Below are 17,873 nucleotides of genomic sequence, written 5' to 3'. Positions count from 1 at the left end.
GTCAATCAACATGGATTTTACCCTGGTCGATCTACAACTGCAAATTTAATTAATTTCGTTCAAGATATACACAGTTCATTTTTAAATAAAACTAGTACACACACGATTTACTTGGATTTTAGTAAAGCCTTTGACAAAATAAATCATAGCATACTTTTAAATAAATTATCATCATATGGATTAACTCAACTTTTTTTGAATTTAATTAAATCATATTTATCTAGAAGGAAATATTTTGTTCAATACAAACAATCGAAATCATTAGAATACGTAGCTACCTCGGGAGTACCTCAAGGATCAAATCTGGGTCCATTATTTTTTCTATTATATATTAATGACTTACAGTTCTCAATAAAACATTCCAAATACCTTATGTATGCAGACGATGTAAAATTGTATAAAGAAGTAAGGTGTATTACAGATATAATAAAACTGCAAGAAGATCTTGATTTAGTATATAAATGGAGTGTAGAAAATAAGCTTAACCTTAATATTAAAAAATGTGCATTTATGATAATGTCAAGAACGAAAGAGCGTATTAATTGTTATTCATATACTCTTAATGGTGAAAACATGGAAGAAATTACCACATGTAAAGATTTAGGGGTAAAAATTACACGTAATTTATCATTTGATAACCATATCACTGAAATGGTACTTTATGCCTATAGACAGCTTGGTTTCATTATACGGAACACCAGAAATTTAAATGATGTTGTAGCTATTTCTATGGTTTATAATAGCTTAGTTCGGACCAAAATAGAATATACATGCGTTGTTTGGGTTCCATATTATAAATCTCTTCAGGAGAAAATAGAAAGTATTCAAAAGAAATTCCTAAGGTATCTCTATTTTAAAACAATGGGAGCTTCCGCTATAAGAAACAAAATATCGTACAAAACCCTTCTAGATAAATTTAACTATGGGCCCTGTCCATTTCAATTCAGGCAGATTTTAGAAAATCTGTCAGGGTGATGTCACAGATATCCATTATACTGTAATATAATGTTCTAGATACAAAATGATGAGATCCATATTTTTTTGTTTCGGAGAAAAAAATTGTTGAGCCGACTTAGGCTGCTTCAAAGTTCGAGGGCCATTTTATCATAAGTTTTGGCGCCAAAAAATATAAATGCCTGTTTCTCAGGAACTATGAAAGATATTTTAGTCGGGTTTTATGTATTTGAAAGGTAATCGAAAGGCCTTGCAAATGCATGTACAACAAACCTCATATGCAGCGTTTGGGATGTGCTATTAATGAAAATACAAAAAAATAGCCCCTTTTTGGAGCCCCAAAATCTCGAAAAGGCCACCCTAAAAAATTATGTAATTTGCAGGACAGTTACAGCAATACCTCACGTTGAACATCTATAAATTACAGAGGGTGTATATTCCTGGTTTCAATTTTACAAATGATCTGCGTAAGCAAATTTACAAGCTGAAAACATGATCCTCACATTTAATGTGCAAGATAGACAATGTGAAGTAGCAGTATCGGTATTTCATATGTGTGTTCTGTGCATGAAAACTTCTTCTACACTGGCTGTTTCAGTACCACGGATAGCATGCAGTCTTCCAGACTGTCCAAGAGGATGTGGTAGAGAAAGAACTTGCAGAATATTTCGCAAAGATATGACGCACTGATGTTCATGTTGCAGAATTTTACGAGGGTCACTACGAAAGTTTTGAGATACGCATTGTTGTGGCACAGTATTTGAATTCCAACAATTGCGTTCGGTAGTGGTATCCAGAGCGAAGAAGCGAAGCAAGTTTCAACTCGCCTCGCTTTTTTATCGGCGTGGCCGTATCGCCTTCACTTGTTTGTTGATGTGAGCTGTAATCGGCTGTCTAGAATGGAGCTCGAAAGGGAACATTTTCGGGCAATGATCCTTTACGATTTCAAAAGTGGTTTGAACGAAACACAAAGCCTTGACCGTTTAGAGGGGGCATTTGGGGAATTGCTCCTTCCCGTGCTACAATTTTTCGGTGGTTTGGTGAATTCAGAAGAGGCCGGACATCGCTTAAAGATGAAGAGAGAGCTGGACGTCCGGCAACAGCTGTGTCAGATGAAAACATTGCCGCTGTGGAACAAATGATTCGAGAAAATCCTCGAACAACTTTCAATGACACTGAATCTACAGTGAACATTGGATCGCCAGCAGTAACATAAATTCTTCATGATCATCTTCGGCTCAGGAAGGTTTCATCTCGTTGGGTGCATCACACTTTGACTGAACAGCAGAAGCGTATGCGTGGGGAATAGTGTGAAGAAATGCTTGCAAGATTTGATGGAGGCAATTCTCGACGCGTCTCTGACATTGTTACTGGTGGTGAGACTTGGATCTATCAATTTGACCCTGAAAATAAACGCCAGTCTACAGTTTGGATCTTTCCAGACGAAAATCCACCCACGAAAGTGAAGCAACCGCGAAGTGTGGGGAAGAAGATGGTCGCAGCTTCCTTCTCCAAATCTGGCCATGTTGCAACTGTTCCACTTGAAGAACAAACGAATGTTATTGCTCAGTGGTACACCAGTGTTTGCCTAACAAGTGTTCCAGAAGCTTCGGAAACGGCGTCCAAGAACTGGATTGCGTGGAATCCTGCTTCATCATGACAACGCGTCCGCACACACGGCCAACATCACAATTCAGTTTTTAGAATCTACGGAAGTCAAACTTATGGCTCATCCGCCGTATAACCCTGACCTGGCCCCGTGTGATATTTTTCTGTTCTCCAGGATTAAAGATCGCGTGCGTGGGAAGAAATTTTGCAGTCCTGAAGAAGCTGTTGTGGCTTACGAGAATGAACTTTCAACACTTGAAGAAAAAGACTGGCAACACTGCTTCCAAAAGTAGTTTTCAGGATGCAAAAGTGTGTACAGTATAATGGTGAATACTTTGAGAAATGTAAGTGTTAAATTGATTTTAAGTATGTAAGTTAGTTCACATCCCCTAACTTTCGTAGTGATCCTCGTATCAGGAAATTTATAGCCCTTTGCGGGTCCATGTGGAAGCATAAAATTTACATGCACTTCCTGTGTCTCGAAGTAAATTGCATTTGCTTTTGCAACCCACCAGCAGTCGTCATAAATAACAGCTAGAAACGTTCCCACGTTCATGTCGCGAAGTCGACAGTGCCGCACACGAGTGCTGCTGCCAATAGTAACTTTCACCTGTTGTTTCTCATGATGGGCAGTTCTTGCAAAGGAAACCACAACATCAGTTCCCTCTGCATGCCATACATGACTTTTTTAAATCATTTTTACTGGCGGAACATGTTCCCACTCTATGTGTTTTTTGTCACGGAATGTTTGAATATCTGCAAATGGAATGTAGAGCAGTGTAATACCTGATGTATACGTCTGAACAACGGTCTGAAATTCTGCTGCAGTCTGAATGGACTTCATATGCCCAGTTGAAAAATTGTGTCGTGTACCAAGATGCTTAACTGTACCGCCAACACCGTCACATGCTGATTTTCCATCCCCAGTGGCTGTGAAAATCCATTTCCTGATTGGAATGTTCAATGTTCCAAGTTCATGGAGTTGGTAACGATTTTTAAAGTAACTTGCAGCTCCATCTGATATAACCGTTAGTGCTACAATTGCACCTCCATTCTCAGTAATGCAACTAATGATTTTCTTAATAGCCAGAACAGCATGCGCAGAGTCATGGGTGCTGTCATCACTGACAATAGCAAAACTTTTTGTACAGTCTCCCTTATATGCTACTGCAGTGAATATAGACACATGGTCAGTTTTCCAGTGGTAGCTTTGAATGTCATTTTGTAGGAGAACTGCCCAGTTTTCAGCGAAATCTACATGAAGCACTACGTGTTGACTGTCTCTCTTTGCTCTGTTTTTTCCTTCTGTCACTGCTTTTCTTTGAATGTCTTTCACATGCAAGTGCGGAATAGCTTTGACTGTTCATTTAGCAATGTCGCGAATGAACAGACCTACTGGAACTGTCTTTTTGATTAGGTCCCCATTCTCCCAGATTGCAAACGATATATCTTCACTGTCCTCTTCATCAGGTAATCCCAAAGACTCTAACGTGATTCCAGCACTCCTGGGACATTCGCCACATTCACCAAGAAACCACAATTATTTTTCCACCAACTAGCATGTTACATAAGCATCTATGATTGTTTTTTCGTTATGGGTTCTTATAATCTATATAATGCTGTTCTTTACGTTTTGTTTGGTTTGAATTTACACTTCGGGTATTGTTTATCCATTAACAATCTGCTGCAATCACGTGCTGACAAATTGTGATTCTGTTTACGTTTCAGCTTGTAAAGGTGCTCATGCAAATCGTTTGTAAAATTGAAACCAGGAATATACACCCTCTGTAATTTATAGATGTTCAACGTGAGGTATTGCTGTAACTGTCCTGCAAATTACATAATTTTTTAGGGTGGCCTTTTCGAGATTTTGGGGCTCCAAAAAGGGGCTATTTTTTTGTATTTTCATTAATAGCACATCCCAAACGCTGCATATGAGGTTTGTTGTACATGCATTTGCAAGGCCTTTCGATTACCTTTCAAATACAAAAAACCCGACTAAAATATCTTTCATAGTTCCTGAGAAACAGGCATTTATATTTTTTGGCGCCAAAACTTATGATAAAATGGCCCTCGAACTTTGAAGCAGCCTAAGTCGGCTCAACAATTTTTTTCTCCGAAACAAAAAAATATGGGTCTCATCATTTTGTATCTAGAACATTATATTTCAGTATGATGGATATTTGTGACATCATCATGACACCCCCTGCCTGTCTGCATTTGGAATCCACCTATGTTAGTTTGAGTAACAGACGGGATTTTCTTCAACAATTATTTCTTTATAAAATTATGAATTCTTATGTTGACAATAGTAATTTCTTACAAAAAATTGGACTCAATGCTAGACCAGGCTATCTACGTAAGCGACATCTGTTGACTGTAGATGTTCCAAGAACAGAAATGTATAAGGGCTCACCATTATATAGAATGTGCAGTAGGTTTAATAGCATATCAGTATTAAACAAAGATCTAGATTTAGCATTACCTCTACCTCTGTATACAAAGAAGTTGAAAAATATATTGTATTAGAATGTGAATATTATGTGTTTGCATACACATGTGTAAAGCGATTATTTTACTTTTAATGTTTCTTTACTTGTAATACTCTTCACGTTTAACAGTTTATATTCTTACGATAGTTATTATTGTCGTTGTCAGATATCTACAGGAATATTGTCAGTATAATTATATTTACTATTATGTATAATATATTATATGAATTATCTATATTATGTACCTTCTGTAATTGGAGATTCTATTCTCCGTTGAAGGACAATAAATAAATAAATAAATAAATAAATAAATATTATATATATTTCGGATGTCGTATGGGAGATCAGGACAAAACTTGGGCACCCAACATAATTTGTGCGTCGTGCTACGTCACTTTACTTGCATGGGCCAAAGGGAAACGGAGGTTCATGAAATTTGCTGTACCAATGGTGTGGAGAGAACCCACCAACCATCTGGATGATTGTTATTTTTGCCTCACAGTAGTTAAGGGACATTCTAAAAAAAGCAAATACACAATAAGTTATCCCAACGTTAAATCCGCAATTAGACCTATTCCGCACGGGGATGAACTTCCACTTCCCGAGCCCCCTACCAACTGGGAAGAGATATAGCCAAAAGACTCTGATGATGATCATGACCTTGATGAACCATCGACATCAACATGTACATCCAAGGATCCAACGTTCATCCCTGACTGTGTTCGCGAGCCACATTTCATCCGGCAATGTGAACTTAATGACCTAGTCCGTGATTTGCACCTGACAAAACAAGAGGCGGAACTTCTGGGATCAAGGCTCCAGCAGTGGAACTTATTGGATGCAGAAACGAACATATCAGGGTACAGGAAAAGGCATGTTCAATTTTCAAGCTATTTCTCAATGCAAGATAATGTGTGCGTATGTACGGATATAAATGGGTTGATGGCGGAGCTAGGAATTCCTTACGTTCCAGGAGAATGGAGGTTATTTATCGACGCGTCAAAGGTCAGCCTTAAAGCTGTCCTTTTACATAATGGAAATAAAAAACCTTCTATACCACTTGCGCACTCAGTGAAGATTAAGGAATCCTATGACACCATGTCAACTTTGCTAAATCTTATAAATTACAAGGACCATTGTTGGCAAATATGTTGTGATCTCAAGGTAGTTGGTATTTTATTAGGACTGCAGTGCGGTTACACGAAGTACCAATGTTTTTTATGTTTATGGGATAGCCGAGCTGATGACAAACATTATGAAGTGAAGGAATGGGAACCTAGAGTGAATTACGTACCTGGAGAATGCAACGTCAAATACGCTCCTTTGGTAGATCCTAATAAGATATTACGACCGCCACTTCATATCAAGTTAGGACTTATGAAAAACTTTGTCAAAGCCATGGACACATCTGGTGAAGGTTTCAAGTATTTGCGAGATAAGTTCCCTAACCTGAGTGATGCTAAGATTTCAGCGGGAGTGTTTATTGGTCCCCAAATTAGGAAATTAAAGCTTGATGATAGCTTTGACAGCAAGTTAAACAGTGCTGAGCTAGCTGCCTGGACAGCATTTAAGTGTGTTGTGCGCAACTTTCTGGGCAATATCAAAGCTGAGAGTTACACAGAAATCGTACAGGACATAATACAGAAATACAAAGAGTTGGGTTGTAGGATGTCTTTAAAAATCCACTTTTTGTACTCCCACCTCAGCTTCTTTCCTGCTAACCTAGGTGCTCTCAGCGACGAACAGGGGGAAAGATTCCACCAAGATATAATGGCAATGGAGAAAAGGTACCAGGGACGATGGGATCCTTCAATGATGGGGGACTATTGTTGGGGTCTTGTTAGAGAATGCAACATTTCTTACAAAAGAAGGAAGTAGTGTACGTTTTTGTAACCCAATGGAAGTTTCATATATTGTGATAGTTTTGATTGTCTTTTCATGACCTTTTGGTACATTTGTATTATTGTTTATTGTAAATTGTCACACTTGTAAATTATATTGTATTATATTTTATATATGTGTTTGTGGTAATAAAGCAAAACGTTTTACCTCAACTTAAGAGATCTGAAAGCATTACTATAAGGTGCAATAAACAGTACACACAGTATACATACAAACATATTTATTTCTCTAGAAAGAATAAAGCGATTATTACGAAACTTGGAGGGTTTGTTAAATATGAATCAAAGTATACTTAGGTATAATTTCTATGTTAGTATATGCAAGGGGACAAGATCTTGGGGTGTAAAATAAACGAAAAGGGAAATTTCTGAGGGATTTTCCCGAAAATCCCTCTGTTACGGAAAAATCGTACGTGATTGAGAAAAACCGAGTGCATATTCGAATTCAGCGCAAAAAGTTCCTTTAAGAACAGGTATTTCCTTTTATGTAACAAAACCTTTGTTAACTAGTGTTATTCATTTGGAATTTCCTGTAATAATGTCTTTATTACTTTGTACTAGAATCTGGTTCTCTAGTTTCAAAACCCAAGGACTTTTTGCGACAAACGAGATGTAGAACAGCAACATATAAGCATAACGGAAGTCCTTTTTATGATTTTTTTTTCGAACAGTAGAAGTACGAACATCTATACATAAAAACAGGAACTGCACATCATGAAACTTCATTATTTCCATAGTATACTGGAAACAAATGAATAGGCTACTATTTTAACCTCCTGAGACCCGAGCATTTATTTGTCAAGAACTTTTGATGAAATTTTGTATATTAGGTAACAATAGACCCAATAGTACATATTTAAAAACAATTTTGTCATGCTGCTTTCCTATTGATCGGTAATGGGTCGAATTGTATGCAGTACTTTGGGTCTCAAATTGCTATGTATTGCATACAATACACAAGGAAAATTGCAGATTTCCCTTCGTAATATAAGCATAAAATACGTAAATCATTAAACTTGAAATTTACTCCACTATGTTTTATATTATGAGAAATTATTCGATGAGTGTACCTGGATCAGATGCGTCCATAACCCCAATTGTCTTCTACCCGCCTTCAGCAGACAATAGAGCCACCTGTAGGTAAAAACAAAAAACAGCTGCCTTTTCTGCAGTAATTTCGACACTTCCCGAATACAATAACCGAGATTCGGGCATGTTCTTAAATATTCGTAGCCATGACGGGCGTTCGAAAAACGTATTGTATGCAATACGCAGGGTCTCAGGAGGTTAAGATAATCCGAATCACATTCTAACTTTTTTTTTCTTCATTTCTTTTATTACACTGTAAACTGCTAAATAAAGAAATCCAGTCTTTATTAATTATTTTTCGAGAATGGTACTAGCAGAAGTATTTCCATGGCGGCTCGCCCCTTAACTCTCACAACAGTTTTTATGCCCCCTTCTCAAAACCTGCATTTCAGTTAAAAAATATTTTTACATGCTCTCTCCCAAAGAATGCTGTTTTACAAAACTTTGGACATTTTGTATTAGCATTGAAAAAGTATACAAAAATTCGGCTCTGAATTTATGTACCAAAATATTATTCGCAAATTGCTGCATCATTTTTAATGCCAGAATAATTTTAAAATGAGAATAAACAATTTCATTTTATATACCTATATCTATATCTATCTATCTACCTACCTCTATATACACGCTGTTTCAAAGAGAATATACGTATTACGAAGAATTATTTTGTCCAAGGGGGTATTATGATGGCAGTAGAAAATAAGAATGGGAAGGTAGTCACCGAGAAAAATGAGGTCATAGGAAGGTGGAAAGAATACGTTGAAGACTTATATGAGAGTAGGGATAGACCGTGTAGCCTAAATGTTGAAGTGGAAAATGAAGTAGGCGAGGATGATAAAGGATTTAGTATTCTTCGGGATGAGCTTGAAAAGGCTATATCCGAGATTAGGAATGGAAAGGCAACAGGAATAGATAACATACCAATCGAATTCATTAAAAATATAGGAGACAAGGGAAAGAAAGAATTGTGGCGACTATGCAATGAAATATATGAAACAGGAGAATGGCCAAGTGACTTTTTGAAAACGATCATGATACCGATGGCTAAGAAATCGAACCCAAAGAGATGTGAGGATTATAGAACTATTAGTCTCATATCTCATGCAGCTAAAATTCTGCTCCGAATACTGAACAGAAGGTTATATGGAAGAACAAATAAAGATGTTGAGGAAGAGGAATAGCACAAGAGATGCGATTGGATTATTAAGGGTGATCGGTGAAAGATTTATAGAAAAAGGGAAAGAGATGTATGTTGTATTTATTGATCTAGAAAAGGCTTTTGACCGCGTGAATTGGGAATTGTTGTTGGGAGTTGTAACAAAGATAGGGTTGGAATGGAAAGATAGAAAACTCATAAGAAACTTATACATGAACCAACAAGTAAGTGTTAGGATAGGGGAAGAACTGACGGAAGAGAGTGCAATTGGAAGGGGAGTTCGACAAGGATGCTGCCTCTCGCCAACACTATTTAATGTCTATCTAGAAGAGATAGTGAAAAAGAGCCTACATGATGATGATGGCATTTCGGTAGGAGGTATAATGATTAGATGTATAAGATTTGCAGACGATATGGCGCTTGTTGCAGAATCTGAAAAGAAAATCAATAAAATGTTAAAAAAAAATGAGGAAGGGCTTTGAAGAATATGTGATGAAAATAAATGTTAGAAAGACAAAAGCCATGGTGATTGGAACGAAGGGGTCTGTGTCAAATATAAAAGTAGGAGGAGAGAAAATAGAACAAGTGAATAGTTTTCGATACCTGGGTAGTATTCTTAGTAATGACATGAAATGTGAACGTGAAATAAAAGCAAGGATAGGAATGGCGAAAGAAGCCTTTAAAAGAAAGAAAAGTCTGTTTTGTGGGACCTTGAACAAAGAGTTGAGAAAAAGACTCATAAAATGCTTCGTGTGGAGTGTTGTACTGTATGGGGCGGAAACGTGGACATTACGTAAAGGTGACGAAAATCGACTGGAAGCCTTCGAAATGTGGGTGTGAAGAAGAATGGAAAGAATTAGTTGGGTCGAGCGGAAAACGAATGAGAGAGTGTTAGAAATGCTGGGTGAGAAAAGAACACTTTTAGATATTATTAGGAAGAGGAAGAGAAACTGGTTGGGGCATTGCCTAAGAAGAGATTGTATCATGAAGGACGTCCTAGAGGGTATGGTGGCGGGAAAGAGAGGGAGGGGGCGAAGGAGACTACAATTACTAGATGATATTAAAACAGGAAGATCATACGCGAAGACGAAAAGGTTAGCGGAGGACCGTGGAGCATGGAAGCTTCTCAGCTGCGGCAAGTGACCTGCCAATAAAGGCAGAATACCTATGATGATGATGATTTTGTCCAAACTATCGATCGCTGCGCTCGGCTCGGCTATTGGAGTAACTAATACATAGTCTAGTTTATATTAATAGCCGCTAGATGTCAGTTGTCTTCTGTTTTGCTTGGTAACCGTCATATGTTTAAAATGGCTATCCGCAGCAGAAATCATCTTGTGTTCTCGAGTTCGCGAAGTGGAATTCCGTGATTACAGTGCAAAGACGTTTCAGGTTGAGGTACCAAATTGATCCTCCCAATGGGTGGAACAATCGCAGATGGTATCGACAGTTTGTAGATACAGGATGTGTATGTAAAGGAAAGAGTCCTGGCCGCCCTAGCGTTCCTGAAGAAAATATTGCACGAATTCAAACTGCTTTCCAACGTAGTCCTTCAAAATCAACTCGTCGTGCCAGTCAGGAGTTACAAGTGCCGACAACAACAATTTGGCGTATTTTGAGACGTCGGTTGGTTATGAAGCCGTAGAAGTTACAGCTGTTACAAGCTCTGCGTCCTGATGACAAACGCAAACGTGTGGCATTTTGTAACGAGATTCTGGATGCTATTAACAATGATAACACTTTTGCACAACGCATCGTGTTCAGTGATGAAGCGACTTTCCGTGTTAGTGGTCAGGCAAACAAACAAAATGTTCGGATTTGGGGCCTACAGAACCCACATGCAGTTGTTGAACATGTACGAGATTCGCCCAAAGTCAATGTGTTTTGTGCGATATCCCGATCATCTGTTTACGGCCCATTATTCTTTAATGGAAACATGGTTAACAGTCAGCAGTATCTCGCTACGTTACAAAACTGGTTGTTTGCGAAGCGTCACGAAGACAACTTAATTTTTCAACAAGACGGGGCACCCCCTCACTGGAGTCGCCAAGTGCGTGAATATCTTGATGAAACTCTACCGAACCGTTGGATTGGTCGTCAAGGAGCTGGCGACTTAGCATGTCTCAGCTGGCCTCCACTGTCACCGGATTTGACACCCTGTGACTTCTTCCTGTGGGATTTCGTTAAAGGTAACGTTTATGTACCACCACTCCCACAGAACCTGGAAGAGTTGAGGAACCAGATCCGTACTACCATAACATCAGTGACGCAGGACATGCTTGCCCGAGTATGGGAGGATTTTGAGTATCGATGTGATATTGTTCGTGTCCTGATGGAGGACATATTGAACACCTGTAATTTGAACTTTGAACTGTAATTTGAACTTGAGAGGTTCGTAAATATGTGTGTAAAATTTCATATTCGTATGTCTTAAAGTTTAATAAATATATGCATTCGAAATACGTATATTCTTTTTGAAACATGGCGTATATGTATACGCATCATCATTAATACATCTATAACAATTGACGAAAAATGCTTAAATATGTACATACAAGTGTATAACAATTAATAAATACCGCATTGTAAGTACAAAGTAGAAAGTATAGTTTGATATCTGAAAATGTATCCCACATTTTAAGATCAAAAATCCAATGGAATTATCCGGCTATGCACTGAGTATTGTATTTTCTCAGTAATTTTAGTAAATTTATAAACACATCGGAAACAATCCTCTTTGTGATTTAAAATACCTTACAATGAAAACACAGACACTCAAATACCAGTCCAAAATCCTTTCATTTGTAATATAAGTTACCTTCACTTAATGCTGGAAAGGAAACTCTAATAAAATCGAAACTAGTGAGATTGAAAAAGGAAAAGGTTGGAATTATGCGTCCTTCGAGAATGAATTTACCATTGCACTGTTGATTCAACTACATTTCGTGGATGATTCACCAATATGATATTCCACTGCACAAGCGAAAAGCGAAAGATAATGCGTACAGATGGTAAGCATAGTTTGTTACGCATCATGAATGAAGTGTCTAAGTTTGTAGTAGTCAATAAATAAATAAATAAATAAATAAATAAACGCTGCACCACATCTGAGATCGTCTTAAAATCTTAATTTTTAAAATCTTTTCAAAATATCATTCTTCACAAACTGCAATTCTCTAAATCTTATCAGAATTTTCTGTTTTCTCAAATTCCCTGACGTTTCCCGGTTTTCTAGATTTTTCACCACCCTGGAGACTGTCAATTTGAATACCAGAAGAAAGTAGCGTATAAGAGACGCCAGGCAACAAGAATCTGCCGTTTCCGGCTTGTCTAAACATCTAGGTATGTCCAAACATAGTACATTATTAAGGAAGTAATGGATATAGTAGTGTTTAAGAAAGTCAAAATCACCCCCAAAACCACATCGTCGATCAAAAAGCAAATTTTTGAATCTTACTAAATCAGAATCAAGGATCATGCGTTATGACAGCAACTTTGACGAGAACTGAAATGTGTCATCAATAGTTTCGTTCAAAAACTTGGGTTCCACTGACATGTTCCTACCTAGACCTTCTTTATGCTCAAAGACGCCACAAAGAAGCAATGTGTCTGTGCTGTATGGATTGTTTATATTCTGTGCAGTTCTGTGTTAATGTGTTGCAGTATTTCAGTTCGTGTTTGTCAAAAATTTGTATGTGTACGTGAGTAGGAAAAATGTTCAGTTGGCTAACTTTTTTTAAATAAAATAACTCGTATTATAGTGCTGTGCAATAAAAGTAAAGTAAGAGTGTGATTTCTATGATATCTGCCTTCTTCCTGTTTTAATTGGTAATTTTTATTTAGAGAATGTTAGACGAAGTGAATGTTAGTCGAAGTATATTAGCAGTTAGCATAAGAAATATGTTGAAGAAATGAGCAGAAGTAGGTCTCGGAAACTTTTCACCTGGTTAAATGTAGCAGTATACTGCAAATTAGTTACCCTATTACGTTAAGGAAAATGTCCCAGACCTGTCTTTAATATATGAAACTTATTTTTAGTACAATATATTTATTTGAACAGAACTACCTACAAGAACGAACTTCCATTTACCTGCGAGCGTGCAAACTGTCGATATAAATAGACGCCCCCAATGATACCAATGCTCATCACAAGCAACGCAGTAAGAAACAAGCATACTGTTGTGGTTGTCGACACCCGGCGAGCTCTAGTCCTTAGCAAAAAGTACTGAGGTTCTGGCTCAGCTGTGGCTTCTATGTCCACTTTAGATGGCTGCAATGAAAAATAAAATTATTAGCAGAACTCTTTCTGTAACCTTCACAAATTATACAAAAGCATATACTATTCAATTTAAAATGATAATGAAGGAACAGCCAACTGCTATCATTCGATTCGATCGGCATTTGTGTGTTTGTCCGCCTGTCCATTCCACGATAACTCTCGCAAAACTTATCTAATTTTTATGACACATGGTATGTGCCTCACTTCAATCTACTGAAATAATGTTGTTGTCTGGGATTAAAATCCCTACAGAATAAGGGGGAAAATTCATTCCATATTGCAAAGGACACTATACATTCCTCATGGAAAATAGCATAGGTTATTTATTTATTTTAATTTGTTTTATTTCGATTTTTTACATCTTACTGAACAAACATTATACTGGGCACAATCGCCGGAGAGACCTCCTAAGCTCTCTAATCGAGCGTTCAGTTACTGGGATCGCGCAAATGAGATTTCTAAGATTGTTGTTAGTACATTACTCCGTTGCTAACTCGAACGAAACTTAATTTTCGTTTCCAAGACGGATGGAGCACATGTTTTACGAATTAAAGCTACCATGAAGAATGTAGTATTTGAGGGCAATTTTAGAGGCTATTTAACTTTATTTTAACTACTGACAAGTAAACCTTACGTTTGGGTGAATCGAGTTGCTGACTGAGACACATATGAAAAAGTAGTACTAAATGTGGTAAGTATTTCAGTGAAGTTTTAGGTGCGAAGCTCCAGGGGTTTAGGAGATACAGCTACCAGAACATCACATGGAAGTACACAATAGTCTTCATACAGTTGGAGGTAAAAGCCCTGTAAGACCTCTTGTAACGACAAAAGGTGAATAACAAATATATGGGTACATATTAGGACTAGGGGGAAGTCATATAGTAAGGGTATACCTGACGGCGGCCATCTTGAAATCCGCCATTTTGAATTAAAGTTAAGTTTTTAAAATAGGAATAGGGTCATGTGATACATGATTTAAGGCTCAAATTTAATCAGAAGAACAATGGTGACGTTAATTTTGATTTACGCGCAATTGTTAAAAAGTTACAGGCAAATTAAATATTGTTGCAGCATATGTATTAGTCCTTTATCCCACCTTGTAAATTTTGTGTTAATGATAATAATTAAATAAAAAGGAGGTGGATAAATATTAGGTCTATGGTAAGAGTTGCCTTGATGGCGGCCATGTTCAAATCCCCCATTTTGAATCAGACAAAAGTTTTAAACAAAACGCATGACAGTGACACCATATTAATAGCAAATTTTACCGTAAATCCAACAGTATAACCATTTTTGCTTTATCATTAACCAGCACAAAAGTAAATGGGAATAGAGTAATGCAATAGATTACTTCGGGCTAGAAGTTAATCAGAACTACAATGGTGGCGTTACAATGTTAGTTGTTTGATGCTGTACTTGCACGCCATTTCGTTGTTTTTCGTGTATCCTGTTCACATCTATTCCTCGCTCGCTCTTGTCATTGGATCGCTCCTTACGATTACTGCTTTGACGGAATTGTTAACGACAAATGTGTGAAGTGTAACTCGATTGCCTTTGTCAGGTGTGCTCACTGTGAGCAGAGCATTTGTGCAAGTCATGCACTCTTTTCTGAACTACATATCGATTGTACTAATTGAGGACTTTTCTGGAAGAAAGACCCAAGTTCAATTATGACTCACTTCCACTTTGGTCATTTTTTCTTAAATTAGCAACTTGTTTATGCGATAACAAATGCTGGTTCATGATAAAGTAAAAATGGTTATACCGTTGGAAATTTGCTATTAATAAGGTGTCAATGTCATGCGTTTTGTTTAAAACTTTTGTCTGATTCAAAATGGGGGATTTGAACATGGCCGCCATCAAGGCAACTCTTACCATAGACCTAATATTTATCCACCTCCTTTTTATTTAATTATTATCATTAACACAAAATTTACAAGGTGGGATAAAGGACTAATACATATGCTGCAACAATATTTAATTTGCCTGTAACTTTTTAACAATTGCGCGTAAATCAAAATTAACGTCACCATTGTTCTTCTGATTAAATTTGAGCCTTAAATCATGTATCACATGACCCTATTCCTATTTTAAAAACTTAACTTTAATTCAAAATGGCGGATTTCAAGATGGCCGCCGTCAGGTATACCCTTACTATATGACTTCCCCCTAGTCCTAATATGTACCCATATATTTGTTATTCACCTTTTGTCGTTACAAGAGGTCTTACAGGGCTTTTACCTCCAACTGTATGAAGACTATTGTGTACTTCCATGTGATGTTCTGGTAGCTGTATCTCCTAAACCCCTGGAGCTTCGCACCTAAAACTTCACTGAAATACTTACCACATTTAGTACTACTTTTTCATATGTGTCTCAGTCAGCAACTCGATTCACCCAAACGTAAGGTTTACTTGTGAGTTATCGACATTTTTTCTCTAGATCATTTTAGTTTGTCATCCGTGTTTCATTTCTAAGAGCTTAGTACTCTAGCTTCTAGCGCAGAAGTTAAACTTATGTTTTTCTATATATCCGTCAAAGCGTACGTTTTTCAATATTACCGTCAAATTGTACTTCCACACCGTGTAACGTGGGTTCCTGTCACCACGGCATGGCGCGTCCTCAGGTTGCGGATCGAGGAGAAGGCCTCTAGATATAGAGGTTAGCTGCGAATATACTGAATAAGCAGTCGCGGACAGACGACTAGGAGTGGTCCTCCAGCTTGGGGGTTTGGGTAAGGCTAACACCCTCATCCTGTAAAAAAAGGTACTTGTTCAGAAACATTCACAAAAGCCTCGGACAAGGACTGATAACTTGGCACGACATCAGCAAAAGAAAATGGACATGAGATTTGGAACATGGAATATTAGAAGTCTTTATAGGGCAGGCGCGTTAAAATCTGTAACGAGTGAGTTAGAGAAATACAAGATGGACTTAGTAGGAGTTCAGGAAGTTAGGTGGGAAGGAAATGGATCTGAGAATTCCGGAAATTTTACGTTCTTTTACGGGGAAGGAAATAAAAATCATCAGTTAGGAACAGGGTTTTTCGTTCACAAACGAATATTACCAGCAATTAAACGGGTTGAATTTGTTACTGAGAGACTTTCTTTTATTACTCTTAAGGGACGGTGGTGTGATATTATTGTTTTAAATGTACATGCTCCAACTGAGGATAAGGGTGACGATATAAAAGATAGTTTTTACGAAGAAGTGGAACGGATATTTGACCAACTCCCGCGATACCATATGAAGATTCTATTAGGGGATTTCAATGCGAAGGTAGGACGAGAGGATATTTTCAAACCGATTATAGGGAACGAAAGTTTGCATAAGGAAAGTACTGACAACGGTGTTAGACTCGTGAACTTTGCAACATCCAAAAACCTAATCGTGAAGAGTACAAAATTCCCACATCGCGACGTTCATAAATACACTTGGACATCACCAGACGGAAAAACACATAATCAAATTGATCACGTTTTAGTAGATAGAAGAAGACAATCTAGCATAATTGACGTCCGGTCGTTTAGAGGGGCTGATTGTGACACTGATCACTACCTGGTAGCAGCGATAATACGGGAGAGATTATCGTTGAATAAATGTAATACTCAATGCCCGAAAACGGAGAGATTTAATTTAAAGAAATTAGAAGAGAGCCAGGTAAGAGAGGAATACCAGATTGAAGTTTCGAATAGATTCTCGGTTTTAGAAGACTCGGAGTGCACTAGTGTTGAGGATACTTGGATTGAAATTAGAGATAGCATTAAAAGTTCAGCAATAGAAAAATTGGGACACACGGAAATACGTAGGAACAAACCATGGTTCGACCAAGAATGCATTAAACTAGTAGAGAAGAGAAAACAGGCAAAATTACGGTGGCTACAAAATCCGAATGAAATAACTACACAAAATTTCGCAGATATCAGGCGGGAAACTTCCAAAACTTTTAGAACAAAGAAACGGGATTTTTTGAAAGCTAAAATTAAGGAACTTGAAGATAATAGTAAAAATAAAAATATTCGGGACATGTATAAGGGGATCAGCGAATTTAAGAAAGGCTATCAACCTCGTGCTTATATATTAAAGAAATCTGACGGAACAGTTCTCACTGATACGGATAGCCTCCTAAATAGATGGAAAGATTTCTTTGACGATTTGCTGAACAGCCAAAAACTAATGTGCGTGGAAAAAAGGAGATACACACCGCAGAACCGTATACTCCAGAACCCAATCGAATAGAAGTGGAAGCCGCTATAAAGAAATTAAAGAAACACAAATCTCCGGGTGTAGATGAAATTCCGGCTGAGTTAATTTTAGCTGGAGGCGAAAAATTGTGGAACAAGATACACAAACTCATTCTCCTTATCTGGAACAAGGAAGAATTGCCACAAGAGT

The 17,873-nt window shown here is 37.5% G+C and overlaps 1 protein-coding gene across 1 annotated transcript in view; it reads right to left on the bottom strand.

Moving 5' to 3' along the window:
- Positions 1–17,873, bottom strand: part of LOC145693347 (integral membrane protein 2B) — a 284,481-nt gene that overhangs the window by 147,250 nt on the left and 119,358 nt on the right. Inside the window, exon 2 of the mRNA XM_081769264.1 lies at positions 13,291–13,470. Coding sequence (XP_081625390.1) covers positions 13,291–13,470 — 180 coding nt within the window. The remainder of the gene's footprint in view (positions 1–13,290; positions 13,471–17,873) is intronic.

Source organism: Thermobia domestica, chromosome 8 (assembly GCF_964235325.1).
Source record: "Thermobia domestica chromosome 8, izTheDome1.hap1.1, whole genome shotgun sequence".
Lineage (NCBI taxonomy): Eukaryota > Metazoa > Arthropoda > Insecta > Zygentoma > Lepismatidae > Thermobia > Thermobia domestica.
This window is presented reverse-complemented; position numbering and strand designations above follow the sequence as displayed.